The 15,683-nt window shown below is 42.4% G+C and overlaps 1 protein-coding gene across 2 annotated transcripts in view; it reads left to right on the top strand.

Moving 5' to 3' along the window:
* Positions 1 to 15,683, top strand: part of LOC124788106 (histone-lysine N-methyltransferase E(z)) — a 92,839-nt gene that overhangs the window by 57,435 nt on the left and 19,721 nt on the right. For both annotated transcript variants that reach the window (XM_047255224.1, XM_047255225.1), the window contains exon 9: positions 9,731 to 9,951. In XM_047255224.1, coding sequence (XP_047111180.1) covers positions 9,731 to 9,951 — 221 coding nt within the window. The remainder of the gene's footprint in view (positions 1 to 9,730; positions 9,952 to 15,683) is intronic.

Raw genomic sequence — 15,683 nt, forward strand, 5'->3', positions numbered from 1 at the left:
CCTTATGCCTGTTTGCTTCCTATTTGGATTCCAGTTCTGCACTTATTCAGTGGAGTTGTAATGGATAGTACCATCGCCTTCCGTGTTGCAATCCCTTATTTTCTTTTACTCTCCAGATTGTATCATTCTCCAGGAACCTAATTTAACTGATGCTCACTCACTGACCCTTCTTGGGTTCTGCACTTTGCCCTTTGAGGGCTTCTGGTGGCATTTGCCCATTGTTCCGTGGGGATGTTGTTAGCATGTGGATCCCTCTTCATACCACATTGGAAACAGTTGCTGTCTGGTTCCACCTGGTCTCTGTGGTCACAGTTTGCAATCCCCCTCCTAACAGGCCACCTGCGCCCACTGCCCTAACTGCCCTCCTTTAGCAACTCCCCCCTCCTTTCCTCCTCCTTAGGGATTTTAATGATCATCAGTCCTTGGGGGGGGGGGGGGGGGGGGAGTACTTTTTCATAAAGATCAGATTGCCCCACTGGTCTTTCTGCCATGCTGATTGGCCTTATGCTCCTCTCAGGTCGTGTTTACCCTCTCTCTATCAGGCTGTATTGATGGAATCGTCCATGACTTGTCTGCTACAGTTATTTGTGCTGCAGCGACTGACGTCTCCCACTCCACAAGCCCCTTTTGCTGCTGGCTGGTCCCTTGGTGGAGCACAGTCATTGCCATCACCATCTGTGATCACCGTCAAGCCTTGCGATGCATTATGCGGCACCCATCCTGCACCGATCTTATTACCTTTAAACATCTTCCCGCCAAAACCCATTACTCAATCAAACAGAGCAAGTGGGTGTGTTGGGAATACTTTGTCTCCTCCATAAATTCATCTGTCCCTTCTTCACAGGTGTCGTCTACAAATGGCTCCCTTCAAGGTTGCCAACAGCCGTCTTCCATCCTGGACCTTGCCCTCCCGCGTTGTCTTTGTATGGATCCATTGATTCTTGCGGAACACCTTGCAACACATTTTCTGATGGCATCAACGTCAGTGCCGTGTCATCTGAACAAGACACAGCCAGGGCAAAAGCACCATAGGCGCAAAGAAGTGAGCTGGTGCCAGTGCCATAGAGACTCGCCACCTGCGCGGGTTCCACTAGTGCCACAGGCAGTGCTGAGGATGAAGATATCGACTTCGCCTCAGTCAGTTGCCGGCCGAGTACAATCTGCCAATGACCGGACATCGGACAAAAGCCTACTTGGAAGATAAAAGAGCAGCTCTAACCCACGTAGTTATAGACCATCATCCTGGGCTGACTTATACAGGGAATGTCGTTTAGTGAATTCGTAGAAGTGAACAGATAGTAGTTGTAAATTTTTGCAGTGTAGTAGACTTAGTCATTTAACAAGACACAAAGAGAAGTAACCCTTTTTGTGTGACTTTGATACTAATTTGTTACAAGTGTTGTTGAACCTTCATTCTCCTATCCTGTTATCTGACCCTGGGGCTTAGCTGTGTAACAGTGACAGGGGGAGATTGTCCTAGTTGTGTACTGCACCAGAAGCCGTTTCATGAACTCTGCCTCCACGGCAGTAGCAACAAGGCCTGTACAAAACTGGCGATGAGGTTGTACAACTGGTAGCCTCCTATCTGGCTGCCTCCCTCATCCGGAAACAGCGGATTGAAGATTCTCACTTACGTTTTCCACTGAAGAGCCAAAGAAACTGGTACACCTGCCTAATACCGTGTAGGGCCCCCACGAGCACACAGTAGTGCTGCAGCATGACGTGTCATGGACTTGACTAATGTCTGAAGTAGTACTGGAAGGAATCAACACCATGAATCTTGCAGTGCTGTCCATAAATCCGTAAGAGTACGAAGTGGTGGAGATCTCTTCTGAACAGCATGTTGCAAAGCATTCCAGATATGCTCCATAATGTTCATGTGTGGGAATTTGGTTGCCAGCGGAAGTGTTTAAACTCAGAAGAGTGTTCCTGGAATAGCTCTGTAGCAATTCTGGACTAGTTTGGTGTTGCATTCTCCTGCTGGAATTGACCAAGTCTGTCGAAATGCACAATGGGCATGAATGGATGCAGGTGATTAGACAGGATGCTTATGTACATGTCACCTGTCAGTCGTATGTACATCCATCAGGGGTCCCATATCACTCCAACTGAACACGCCCCACATCATTACAGAGCCTCCACCAGCTTGAACAGTCCGCTGCTGACATGCAGGGTCCACGGATTCACGAGGCTGTTTCCATACCCGTACACTTCCATCTGCTCGATACAATTTGAAATGAGACTTGTCCGACCAGGCAACATGTTTCCAGTCATCAACAATCCAATGTTGGTGTTGATGGGCCCAGGTGAGGCATAAAGCTTTGTGTCATGCAGTCATCAAGGATGCGCCTTCGGCTCTGAAAGCCCATATCGATGATGTTTCGTTGAATGGTTTGCATGCTGACAGTTGTTAATGGCCCAGCATTGAAATCTGCAGCGATTTGCCGAAGGGTTGCACTTCTGTCATGTTGAACGGTTCTCTTCAGCCGTCGTTGATCCTGTTCTTGCAGGATCTTTTTCCAGCTGCAGCGATGTTTGAGATATGAAGTTTTACTGGGTTCCTGATATTCACTGTGCACTTGTGAAATGGTCGTACGGAAAAATCCTCACTTTATCACTACCTCGGAGATGCTGTGTCCCATCACTTATGTGCTGACTATAACACCACTTTCAAACTCACTTAAATTTTGATAACCTGTCATTGTAGCAGCAGTAACCGTTGTAACAACTGTCCCAGACACTAGTTGTCTTATATAGACATTGCCAACCACAGTACCGTATTCTGCCTGTATACATATCTCTGCATTTGAATATGCGTGCCTGTACCAGTGTTTTTGGCAATTCAGTGTATCTGTTGTCAGACAGAATCTTACTGTTCACCTTTTACTGAATGGAAACTACCTCTGGCCCTCTCCTCTTCCCACAATTCAGCCCCTGGCCCTGATTTCATCCATAACCAATTGCTTCAAAATGTCAGTCTCCCACTACAAGACTGCGTCTTCTGGGTATGTAACTGTGTCTGCCTCCCAAGTGTTTCACCTCTTAGTGGAGGGACAGTATTATGGTTCCTGTGCTTAAGCCCAGTAAGGATCTGTCATCATTCAATAGTTACCAGCCATCTCTGTCCGTCATCCCCTGAAAGTTGTTTGGACAGATGGTGGCTCATCAGCTCTTTTGGATCCTCAAATAGCAGGAACTTTTGTCTCCTCTCCAGTGCAGCTTTCAGTGAAGGACAGTCTCCAATCAATCATCTACTTTTGTTACAGGCCGCTGTTCAGCAGTCCTTTTTCTCAGCACCGCCATAAGTTTTCTTCGATGTTTGTAAGGCATATGACATGGCTTGGCACCATCACATATTAGTTATACTCCATGAGTGGGATCTTTGGGGCCCTCTACTGATTTTTATATGCCAGTTCCTGTCCAACTGGTGTTCCGAGTTTGCATTGGCACCGTTCTCATCTGCAGACCCAGGATACAGGGTTCCGTATTGAATGTCCTGCTTTTCTTCATCGCTATTAATGGACTCGTGGCCTGTGTCAGACCATTGGTACCCCCTGGTCTGTATGTGGATGTTTTCTGTATCTGGGCTATTTCCCACTCAGTGGCCTCTACAGAGCTACAGCTCCAGGGTGCCATCCAGCACATTTCAGCATGGTCACTCTACACTTTTTTCGATTCTCATGATGCAATTCTGTTTCCGTACTATGGTCCATACTGATCCGCAGCATTACCTTGGCATGATTCGCAGCATTACCTTGGCACCCAGTGCCTGACTGTGGTCCCCCAGTTCCATTTCTCAGATCTTCTTTTTGACAATAAGCTTACTTGGTTGCCCCATCCACCTTCACAAGACTGGCTGTTTCTGTCAACCCAATGTCCTTTGCTTTCTTGTCCACACCTGTTGGGGTGCGGACCATTCGACTCTTCTCCGCCCTTATCTATCCATAGTTCTGTTCCGTATGGACTCTGGCTGTCAAGTTTATGGCTCAGCTGCCCTTCCACACTGTTCCTCTCGAACCTGGTTCACCATCGTACTATCCATTTGGTCCCTTGGGCCTTTCATACTGGCCCTGTCAATGGTCTTCTGGTTGACATGGAATCACACCATCTTTCAGTTTGGCAGTCCCAGCTCTTGGTTTCCTGTGCTATCATTATCTGTTTTTTCCTATTCACCCCGCAATTCTGTTCTTTTTGCAGCTTCCGATGTCGCCTGCCTGCTGCCTGCCCTTGGGTGTTTCTCAACTGCGATTTCCATCTTCCCTCGTTGTCCTGTTCCCAATTTTCTCTCTCAAACATTCCCCCAACTCATTTAGTTCCTCAGATTCGGATGGATCTCTTCTGGGATCTTAAAGCCTCTGTTGCTCCGATAGTGTTTTGTTGTCTGTTCCAGCCGCTCTTACAAGAGTTTTGGGATGCTATTATTTTTGACACCAGTGGCTCTAAATCCACTGATCATGTGGGATATGCCTTCACATCTTCTGCTGGCTGAAGACACCATCTCTTCCATGCCACACATGGGGTGTTACCGCATAACTAACTGCCATTTGCCAGGCATTCTGCTTTATTAAACGGCCTTCTCTCACCGATTCAGTGAGTGGCCTGTCACTTGATGTTTTACCCACCACCACTTGGTCTCTGCCATCCGTGGCCTTCTCACCAATCTTGACCTGCTGCTTGTTCAATTGATTTCCCAGCCACGTGGGTATCCTCCAGGTAACAAGCCTGCTGATCGTCTGGCTAGGGAGGCAGCCACCTGACACCATTCTCCATGACTGCTTTGGGGGCATATTTGCGACATCACATAAAGTTCCTTTTTATTCAGTTGGGGGCCTACTCATTGGGGCACTCCTGCCACATGACGTTCTTACCTCTGCCTTTCCCAGAAGGAATCAACCCACCTCTGTTGTCTTCGTATCAGGTTGACCGTAGTTTGACCTGTGGTTTTTACTCCGTAATGACCCCCTCACACCTTTTGTAGTTGCTGTGATCCATATTTTACTGGACTGCCCCTATCTTGTGGCTCTTCGCATTAAATATGGCCTCCCACTTTCCTTGTCCTGGGTGTTAGCATACAACCCTCACATGATCCTCAGGTTTCTTCACGAAAGTGGTTTGTCCTCTCAAATCTAAGTACCTAATTTCCTTCTGAAATTAAAGTCCATCAGTTAGTATTGGCATTGGCGTACATTTGGGAGGCCTTCGACCTTGCCTCTACACGGGCAGTGGTGCTGGCACCCCATTGCGCATAGCTTCTCTGGAGCATTTCCTGCCCTCTTCCCTCTCCCTGCTAGCCCCTCTCCCGGTCTTTACTCTTCCTGCCATCCCGACTTTCCTTCTGCCTCTTTGTTTGCCCATTTTCCTTTCCCATCGACTGAACTGTGTTGTTGGTGTTGTTCCTCCCTTCGTTTCTGCCACCTTAGATCTTGTGTCTGATGACCTCACTCCTTGGTCCACTTCAGCTACTCACAATTAGCAAATCGGCCATTCTCTGTTTTTCCCTTCAGCAGGTACGGATGTGCGCCTCACTGTTTGTTCTTGTTATGGAAGCACTTTGGTATTTTCTGGTTGTACCTTGTTCCACGTTTCCTTCAGTTTTCTAGCAAATCCTTGGACGTACTTTCCATGTCTACCCTTCTACCTAATCGTTTGGAATGGCAATGGCAGAGGCATTTTCTTCGCATACACAACCTGGAATGATGGCAGTTCTATACTAGGGTGTACTTACGAGTCGCATGCATTCACTAAAGAGGATAAATGTGTGCATCAGTCTGAATTGCCAGGTGTAGAAGTATGAAACCAGAATTTGGTTGCAATAATTCCACGTTTTTCTTTGAAACTGATAAACAATATTTTATTCAAAATAATCTCCATTGCTATTTATACATTTCTCCCACCTCTCCGGCAGGCTATGAATGGCACACCAAGAAAACAGTTTTTCTTTCGAACGAACTAGTCAGCGAGCCATTTTCATACAGAGCATGTCCCAGTGATGCAAATAGATCATAACCGAACGTAGCCAAGTCTGGAGAATAAGCCACATGCACTAGTATTTCCCTATTAAATTTCTGTATCGTTTACCTGACCTGTTTTGCTGTTTGTGATGGGGCGTTATCATGGAGCAATATGACTTTGTGTTGCCTTTTTCCATAGTATGGTTGTTTTTCACATAATTCTCGATTTAAATCAATCGTTTGATGTTGGTAGCGATCAGTGTCCACAGTTTCACCAGATATTATCAGCTCATAACAGAGGACACCCTTCTGATTCCACCAAACACAGAGCATTGTCTTCTTCTCAAAGCGATTTGATCTTGCAGTGGATGTCAATGCTTTGCCTGGATTCACCCATAATTTACAATGCTTAGAATTTTCAAAATATATCCATCTTTCATCACCTGTCACTATTCGATGCAGAAACTACTTTCTTTTGTATCTGGCGAGCAGCGTTTCATAAGTGGCCTTTTGATTTGTTTGCTGTCTTTCATCAGTTCATGCGGAACCCATTTTCCCACTTCATGCACCTTTCCCATCAATCAGAGAGAAACAGCTTTCTGTGTCACATTCAGTTGTTCCGTGAGTTCTTGCTAAGTTTGAGTATCAACTTCATCCAATAAAGCCTGCTATTTGTTGTCTTCGAACTGTCTTGTTGGTTTCGCGCGCTCGTCGTTTCTCATGTCAAAATCACCATTTTTGAATTTTTTGAACCACTTGAAACGCTTTTCCCAAGAACAAGTTTGCCAAAAGCTTCGACAAGCATTCAATGCGATTCTGTAGCCGTTTTCTTCAAATGCTAACAGAAAACCACAAATCATAGTTCGTAGGCACAAAACTTTACATGTTTACAGGTTTTTGAAACATTGTTGAAATTTGTCATCAGCTGTTACAGGAAGCAGATGGCGCTGCCAATGCAGTCTCATGAGCCTTACACTGATGGCTAGCACCATCTGTAGGGAAATTCTGGTTTGATACTTATACACCTGGTATGTGTGCTCACATAATAGCTAAGCATACCATCAGTCATCCAGTGAACTAGCTCCGTTCTTCCATTAGTTTGAGTATGAACTGGACTCATTCTTAACTTTCTCACTCTCGGTAATCAACACATCCTCTTTATGTCTGACATGAAGCTTTTCCCTTGGTCTGTAATTATTGTCTCCACTGGTCCAAATATCAACATCCACCTACTAACCAATTCTTGTGCAACTGTAGTTGCTTGCTGATCAGGTATCGGCACCATCTCGATGTAAAGTGAAAAATGACCTATTATGATTAGTACATACCAATTACCTGTTGGTGTATGATTGAAAAGTCCTAACATGTGTATCCCATTAAAACTAAACAGTTCTTTTGCCTCTGGCAATCTTTGTAGCAGCACCTGTTTTCGATCAAAACCCCCATGTTGAGCACACTTAATACAATTTCTCAAGTGTTGATAGACATCATTTTTGCTTCTCACCAACAGTATTTTTCCGCCACTCTCCAATTCATCCCTCTACAACCTCCATGGCCAAACAACACTGGACTGTGCATTTCATGTAGTACTTCCTCCTTTAACTATGCTGGCACTATCATTCCTGCGCCAATTTCCACTCTCTACGTTAAAAACCATCATACTTGCTGAACTGTTGCTTTTTTCCAAGCTGTTTACATTCCTCGTTAGTGTGTATTGGTGCTACTTTTCTGCCCAGTCTGACTGCATTTCCGTTCTCTTCTCTGGTTTGTGGATACTTTGTGCTCTTGGACTCATTTGGTTGGGATGTTTTCAACTCCCTCTCCCCCCTCCACTGCATTCCTCTGACTTGGCACCTTCAGACGGTCATCTTTTCACCCCGCTGAAGGCACGCATGAGTGGAATTAAATTTTCAGTTGATGAGCAGTTGCACAAAGAGGTTCTGAAGTGGGAGAAGGGTCTGGCAGCAGAGTTCTTCGAGGAGAGCATAAGAAACTGGCAGCACGGTCCACCAGATGCATTGAATGGGATGGTGATTATGTGGAAAAATAGTCAAGTGTGTCAACAATATACTGATTTTTTTCAAATGCAGTGTTTGGACAGCCTTAAGAAGAGTAGGGGGCAGTTGTTTGTTTGTGGAGTTCAGAACTAATTAATTTATGATGGGATTATAAATTTTTTGGGATTTCTTCACATTTTCTTTAAGTGCCAAGTTTTATGCTCATCTAACCATGAGAGACAGATCATCATTTATCTGAATAATGACAGTATTGATACCTCTTGCATGTGTGGAACTTGTGTGAAGCTGCAGATCATTAACATAGAAATGTATGTGTTTGTGTGTGTGTGTGTGTGTGTGTGTGTGTGTGTGTGTGTGTGTGTGTTTAATACATTTCTCGTAATTGAAACCCGTTAAAATAAGCACATTGGACAAAAACCACCCGCAAAGTAAATCATGAGAATGTTGTGTAACACTGCTTCTTGCCCTAATAATAGCCTCAGTTTGGCGAGGAAGGGAGTCCACAAGTTGCTTCAGGTATGCCATATCGAGCAGAAGCCACTCTTTTGTGCGTAGATCCATTAGTGCTACCGAGTTACATGGATGTTGATTATTGTGTTTCACCCACTCTTACAAATATTCTTATATGTTTTGTACAGGATTGAGAGCAGATGATTTAGCAGGCAAGCAGAGGTGTGGTAGTATGCTTCATTGTGGTCAAACCAAGATTGTATGCATGCAGAAAATTGGTGTATCCACAACATACTCACCACGGAGATGTAGAAGTAAGGGACAATGCCTGTGCACTGAGAATGCTAAAATTAACTTCATGGCAAACTGGATAAAAGGGCCCAAGTCATGATAAGAAAAGCACCCACAAAAAATCTTAGAACCACACCAGCCGTGGACTACAACCCTCTACACACATTGTGGATTAAACAGCTCTTTGAGTTCGTAGTGCACTCAACACTTTGTGTCACTTGAAAATAACTGAAACCACAGCTCATCTGACAATGCTACGAGCCTCCAGTCAGCTACAGCTTGGCCTTATGCAAAATGTAGGATTCCACATGTCCATTGCATGGAGATACCTTTGCAGTGCCTGCTTGGAAACTGATTGAGGTGGACCTGCCGGATTTGAAACCAGTCAACATACACAAGGTGTGACACTTGTCTCCAGTCCCTGTTAGAACCTGTTTATGACCACTGTTCGTACGCCGTGTTGCCTGGCTGTGAGTAGTACAGCTTTCATGGTGTAATCATAGGTGTGTCTGAACACCTCAACACCTATTTCCACCAAATTGTGCACACACACACACACACACACACACACACACACACACACACACACACACACACACCTACTGCCTGGCTTCTGTCACTGGTGGTATGTCAGAGTACCAACTGGTACCATTTCTGTGCCAGCTGCAGTATTCAAAACTGGCCATTGTGCTCTTTTAAGAGAATAACTAATATTTTGTCCAGTGAGCTTATTTTGCTAGCATCTCACAGTTGCCTCAGTTGTTGATTTTTATAAAATTATTTTTTTATAAAATTATTATGATTATGTGACTTATATTTTCAGATCTGATACACTTCATTAATTTTGTCAATGTTGTATTTTACCTTAATCTAGACTGTATTAAGTGAGCTCCTTGTTACATTATGTTCCTTAATGCTGGTCAGGACATTTAGCCATGAGGGAAGTACTGAATTTGATTCTTAACTTTGCCACCTTTTCTAATGATTCTGTTGTTTTAATTTCACTTTCATGTGTTTCAGAATTCAAACGTGGCTCGAAGGATGGGAAGCCACCTCCAGCTGACACAGTCAGCCAGCCCACCTCTACAAGGACCTCATTCTCACTTCTGGGTCTCATGGGTCCTGAGGAGACAGCAGAGTGGACAGGCGCAGACCAGTCTCTGTTCCGTGCTTTGCACAAAGTTTTCCTAAATAATTATTGTGCTATTGCACAGATCATGCTCACAAAAACATGTCAACAGGTGATGTTTCTATTTTGTGACTAGTACAGTTTCTTGGAAGATATTTTTCTGTAACATTGCGAAAAGCCATTGTTACATGTTACGCTCATCAACCTAATATCACCCTATACATTCTCCTTATTAAACATGTAAAAGCATATAACCAACAACTGTAAACCACTCACGTCTGCAGAATCACTTTGTATTAAGTAAGCCTTTTATTTTCTACTTTTTTGGTTGTTTCCTGACAACTATTTGTATTGTAATCACCTGAAGCAATACTTTTGCAGTGTGATTAATGATAATTTATGCCAGACAAAGCTTCTGATTTGGATTTCCTGATTTTCACAAGAAGTTGCATTAGCCATTAGAACATCTGGACTCCTTCCAGGTGCGAATCAAACTCTCATTGCCATTGATATGGCTTATAGTTATTTGAAACACTGCTACCAGAAGTTCTCGACCAAGATATGTTGGGAATAGCACATGTGCAAGTGAAATTGGAGAACCATGCCTTGCCCTGCTGTTGATAACAGGTGCTGCAGTGAGACAGGTGATTTTGAAACCTCCACTAGCGATAAAAAATTATTCAGAGTGATATAAAAGAAGTACAACATGAATTTACAATGCTTTCAATTTAAAATGCCCACACTTGAAAAAGAGATCTCGTAGGTGGCCGCTGCTGTTCTTCGCACACATTTCAGCTCTTTTACAGAAGTTAGACGTCAGATCTTACAAGACTGGCAGTGAAATACGATTGACTTCTCCTAGATTTGATCCTTCAGTTTCTGCATGGTGTATGGTGAGTCACACCGGAATATCTGAGATTTCAAGTGACCCCAAAGGAAGCAGTCACACTCTGAAATATTTAGGGGATCTTGGAGGCCAGGAAATGTCATTGTTCTTAGAGGTGAGATGACCAGGAAAGATGTTCTGTTGCACGCTGATGGAATGTGTGGTCGCGTGTTGTTGGAAAATGATTGCATGTTGGAAGAACGTGTTTGCAGTTATAGAAAGATTAGCAGGCATGTGAACATAATATTCTGTATTCAGAGCAACAACATTGCCATGATCGTCTTAAGAAAAGACCTTATGATATACTGCACCACACCACCACTCCCTCATTGAGTGTTGTTCCATGTAGCATTTCAGGATTTTCATGTGACCAGTATCTAAAGTTTTTCTTGCTAACAAAGCCTGACACACAAAAATTGGCCTCTTGGCTCACAATCAGATTGATGCAGAGGCCTGGGTTGTTGTTCATGAATTCCAATAGCTCCCACAAAAGCATAGTCTCTCTGGAAGGTCATCTGCGTTTAGTTTGCACTATCTTAATTTTGTAAGGGTGGTATAGCAGTTCCTTGTGCGATATTTGCTGTACACTGCGATTCGAATTGTCAGATTTCAGTGCAGGCTTTTTCCACCCCTCTTTCTCACTGTATCACCCATTTCCTCAAAGTTCTTTACCCCACTTTGATAGCATGTGCCGAAGGGACTGGGACACAGTGTGCGAGACAGTAATGAGCACTAAGTAAAACACTGTGCAGCCATGTGACTTGTTTTTGTGAAATGCCTTCACAGCTGAATATCGAAATTCTGATCAGTGGCAAACGTTAAAGTTGTCCAGATGGCACCACTCCCATTTTCTGATTCCTAATGTAACATACTATTTCCATGGTTGCCAAATCGCCTGTTTCACTACCGCACCTTTTATATATACCAACTTAATTAAGTTCTTCACTGATTTCATGTCCATTGACAGGGTAAGCCACAGTCCTGCACCAAAACCATTCACTCAGTCTTGCTGTTACCACATGCCCTGAACCCATCTCTGTAGAATTTGGAAATATCACCAACAATAAGAATTTTGATGTGTGGTCAGATACTCCAGTGTCCCACGTAAATTAGTTAAAAAAAGGATTAGAGTCTTGGTCTGGCACAAATTTTCAGTACCTACAACATATTCTTTGATTTCATCCTAGTCTTTTCATACATGTAATTTCAGTGAGTTTAATTCAATTAACTTTTATATTTACACATACGGATAACTAGGGGATCAGATGAGACCACATATTATGCAATGACAAGCATTTAATTGACTCTGATATACCTAAGCAACATACTTCCAGATAACGATATTGAACTGTACACTCAATACTTACAGTGGAACTCTACGTTTACACTTTTCAAGGGACTTCAAAAAAGTGTTGTAAAATGTGGGAAATAACTTTTTAAGCAGTAAAAGTTATGTATAGCATCCTTGCATTTTAAAGAATGAAACATTGCACCAGTTTCATATTTTTCCGGTGGTGTTCTGCCTCTCTTGCACCATAGTCATCCTTTGTAAGGTTATAAGCTATACTGTGCCTCCTCCATTATGCAGAAAACCACACAATTGCAAACCATTACTCACTATGTTTTTGGAATATCCCAAAAACTACTTACGTAAATATTGGCCCTTGGCAGTGAGAAAAAATTCTCTAGACATGCCATGCTAAGCGTGAAAAATTTGTAACAGGTGTAATATTTCATTATTATCCAAGCAAGAAACATTTGAGCAATGTCAAGGGAGCTAAGGTATCAACTAGTGCTACAAGTAGCCAAACAGCGAAATATGCGTTCAGGTAACGCAAAGGTCATGACCATTGTGAAATTTCACATGCACAGTAGTGACAGTTTGAAATCAGTTGTAATCAGCCATGATAACTTATTCAAATGAACCTAATTACTCCTATCAGCAACCATGCTGAGTAGAGCTTGGCAGCAACAGGAGACAAAGCGTGAATTGCTCTGTCTTTTACTGTTTCAGACCTGCTGAGTAGGGCACCCCGGTGTCAAGAAACTTAACTGCTTAACCTTGTGTGTAATGCTTGTAAATAACACTTGGAGGCCAACAACATTATGTCGTTTTCTCTCCACAAACATTGTTTCATTAAGCACAAATCATGGGAAAATTTTAAATATGTTAACACAAAATGAGTGCAAATTAAGGTTGTGAGCTTAGGAAACTTGATGGGTGCGATAAATGAAAATGTTGTAAATGACAGGAAAACTTTGTGGGAATATAAAAATGGGTTATAGTGTATTATCTATATGACTCAAAACATGAGGTTAGTTTTTGCACCTGTGGAATAGCCCCAAGATATGAGATGGTGATTAATATTGTTCCCTGACATAGTGTGCGGCTATTGACAGTGACACAAACTGCTTGAATCTTTATATGATACAATTGGAGGGTTTTTATTTCGGCGTACAAGGTTTAATTTTTTCCCCCATTTTTTGCTTAACATTTTAAACTTAAGTTATGCTTTTCCAATGAGGTGATGGATATTTACAAATGTGTTTTGTATGTTGTAGATCAATGCTACTTGAGATCTATCTGCCAGTAGGTGCTGAGATACATGTAGTGCTTGCTGTGTTAAGCTGAAAGTAAATGAGAAATATCTAATTTATGGTAACTGCAAAAAAGAATGCCAAGATTCCTGTAGCAAATGTCTTAGACCATGTTATGTCATTCTAAGGCTGCGGTTACAGTGGAGTGGCACAGTCAGAGCAGTGCGTGGTGAGCAGAACAGCGACGACAAAACAAACCAGTGCTGCTGAGTGCGCACGTTTATAGTGACGCTGTGTGCAGGGCAGTGCAAAGCAGAGCAGCACAGAGCTGCACTGAGTGTGTCAAACATGTTTGCTTCTGAGTGCGGCGAACAGAGCGTTCGAGTGTTTCCAGCTGCATTCGGGCAATGCCAGCAGCATTTGGATGTTGCTGTGGGTAGCAGAGTCAGTACTGTTCTGGCACTTGTGTTTACTTTCTTGTACTGTTGAGAAAATAGCATCAGCATAAGCCTTGATAGCAGTTGTGTTTACACTTTGTCCTTTATGGAACCACTGAAACAAGCATCATCACAACTTATTCATTTTGGAAAAGTTATCTGAGTAGGTGGCAGCAGAATTACAAACTTCAAGTACAGAATACATTTCTGTAATCTTTTATTTCTTTTCTTGCCTTAAAATGATAGGCTATAATAAAGTTGAAATAGCACAGCAAACAAATATGTGAAAATCATGTTTTATTATACAAAAAAATTAAAAGTGTTTTTGAAACAGTCTTATTTGAAGCTCTGTTTAAGTTTTATCCTGCCTGGTATGTGCCTTGTATAGAATGCTCAATATCTACTACATGTTGCTCGTTGAAACTTAGGAATCCTAGGTCAATGACAATGTTGTGGAGAACATGTACATTTCACAATAACTTCAGCAAAGTCTGCTGAAGTTTCTCTTGGCATCCAAAATATGCTTCACTTCGCTCTCATTATTCCTAAAGCACATTCAGTTATTTGTCGTGGTCTGGAAAAGCATTTGTCCAAATATTCTTTCCCTGGTTTTACGACTCATTGACTGTAAGAGCCGCTGAAATGCCTCAACAATGAATATGCCTCATCTCCAAAGAACGCAAAAGGCAACACACCTGACGTCTTTAATAGTGGAGAGTCTGACAGTATATTAACCTCCCCTTCTTGCATTAAGCGAAATACACTAGAAGAATGAAATCACCGTCTTCTCTTTCCATCCCGTGTCACCCAACATGGGTTATAATGAATTTCCTGTGAGGATCTGCAACTACTTGTAGAATTATTGAAAGAATATGTTTTAGAGTTATAAACATTTTACCATAATTTTCTGAGTATTTTAGATGAATATGATTTCTGTCAAGATTACTGACTGTATTTGGGAAGTTCTGATGTATAAATCATTTACAGTATTTAGAAAATCATTTTCAGAAGGCACTCATGTCTCATGGCTGGAGACAGCCATACACACTTTGTTAGGTGAGTGCACAAGTCTTACTACAGTGGTTATGAATCCTGTTGTGAATGTCAGAGCCATGTCTCGAAAACTCCGCCTGGTTTCCACAAACCTGTAACAATTCTTGTTTCATGAGTTGTTGATGACCCTTAAAAAATTACATTATTCCATTGCAAAAAAAATCTGTAGTTACTTTTATGTCGCACTAGATAAGGAAGTTACACATAGTAACAATATGCAACCTACGCTCCTCTTTGCAGGTTATTGTGTACCAAAATCTTGTTTCGATATCTCAGACTGTTTATGAGATACTAGGATGTTATGAATGGCAATCGACTCTCCTCTTTGCATGCTATCATTTGCCAAAATCTCATTATGATACCGTAGACTGTTTACGAGACACAAGTATGTTATGAATATTGAGAATAGAGTGAGCTATAGAGTCCATCCCAAGTTTAAAAATAGTGCAATATATTAACTTTATTTGGTATGCAGCAACAGATGACTTAACTTGCACCAGACACGCACCAAACACAAATGTATAGCAACCTCTGCTTTTCATTCCAAACTATTTGAGTTTTTTGCAGTAGCTTGCTTAATTTTGAAATATCACAATAACTGTGATGATTCAGTAAATGATAAGCAGTTCGTCACAGGCCTGCCTGCTGCCGCACCACTGCCTGTCCTCACTATACCTGGGCCCAAAGCTCTGCTGCGGTAATTGCCTAACGTGCAGCTCCAACCTGCTCTGTTGTTTCACAGGCTGCGACATTGTCGCCAAAAAACAGTGGCCCGTATATGTAATAAGTTTCCTTTAATTTACGCCTATGGTCACAAACTTTTTGTTAACAGATTACCGGTTTCGGTCTTCAATGACCATCATCAGATCTGCAGCAAAAATGGGAAAAACATAAATACACTCGCAAACTATCTACAGCTTAAGAACAATA

This window comes from Schistocerca piceifrons, chromosome 3, assembly GCF_021461385.2.
Source record: "Schistocerca piceifrons isolate TAMUIC-IGC-003096 chromosome 3, iqSchPice1.1, whole genome shotgun sequence".
Classification (NCBI taxonomy): Eukaryota; Metazoa; Arthropoda; class Insecta; order Orthoptera; family Acrididae; genus Schistocerca; species Schistocerca piceifrons.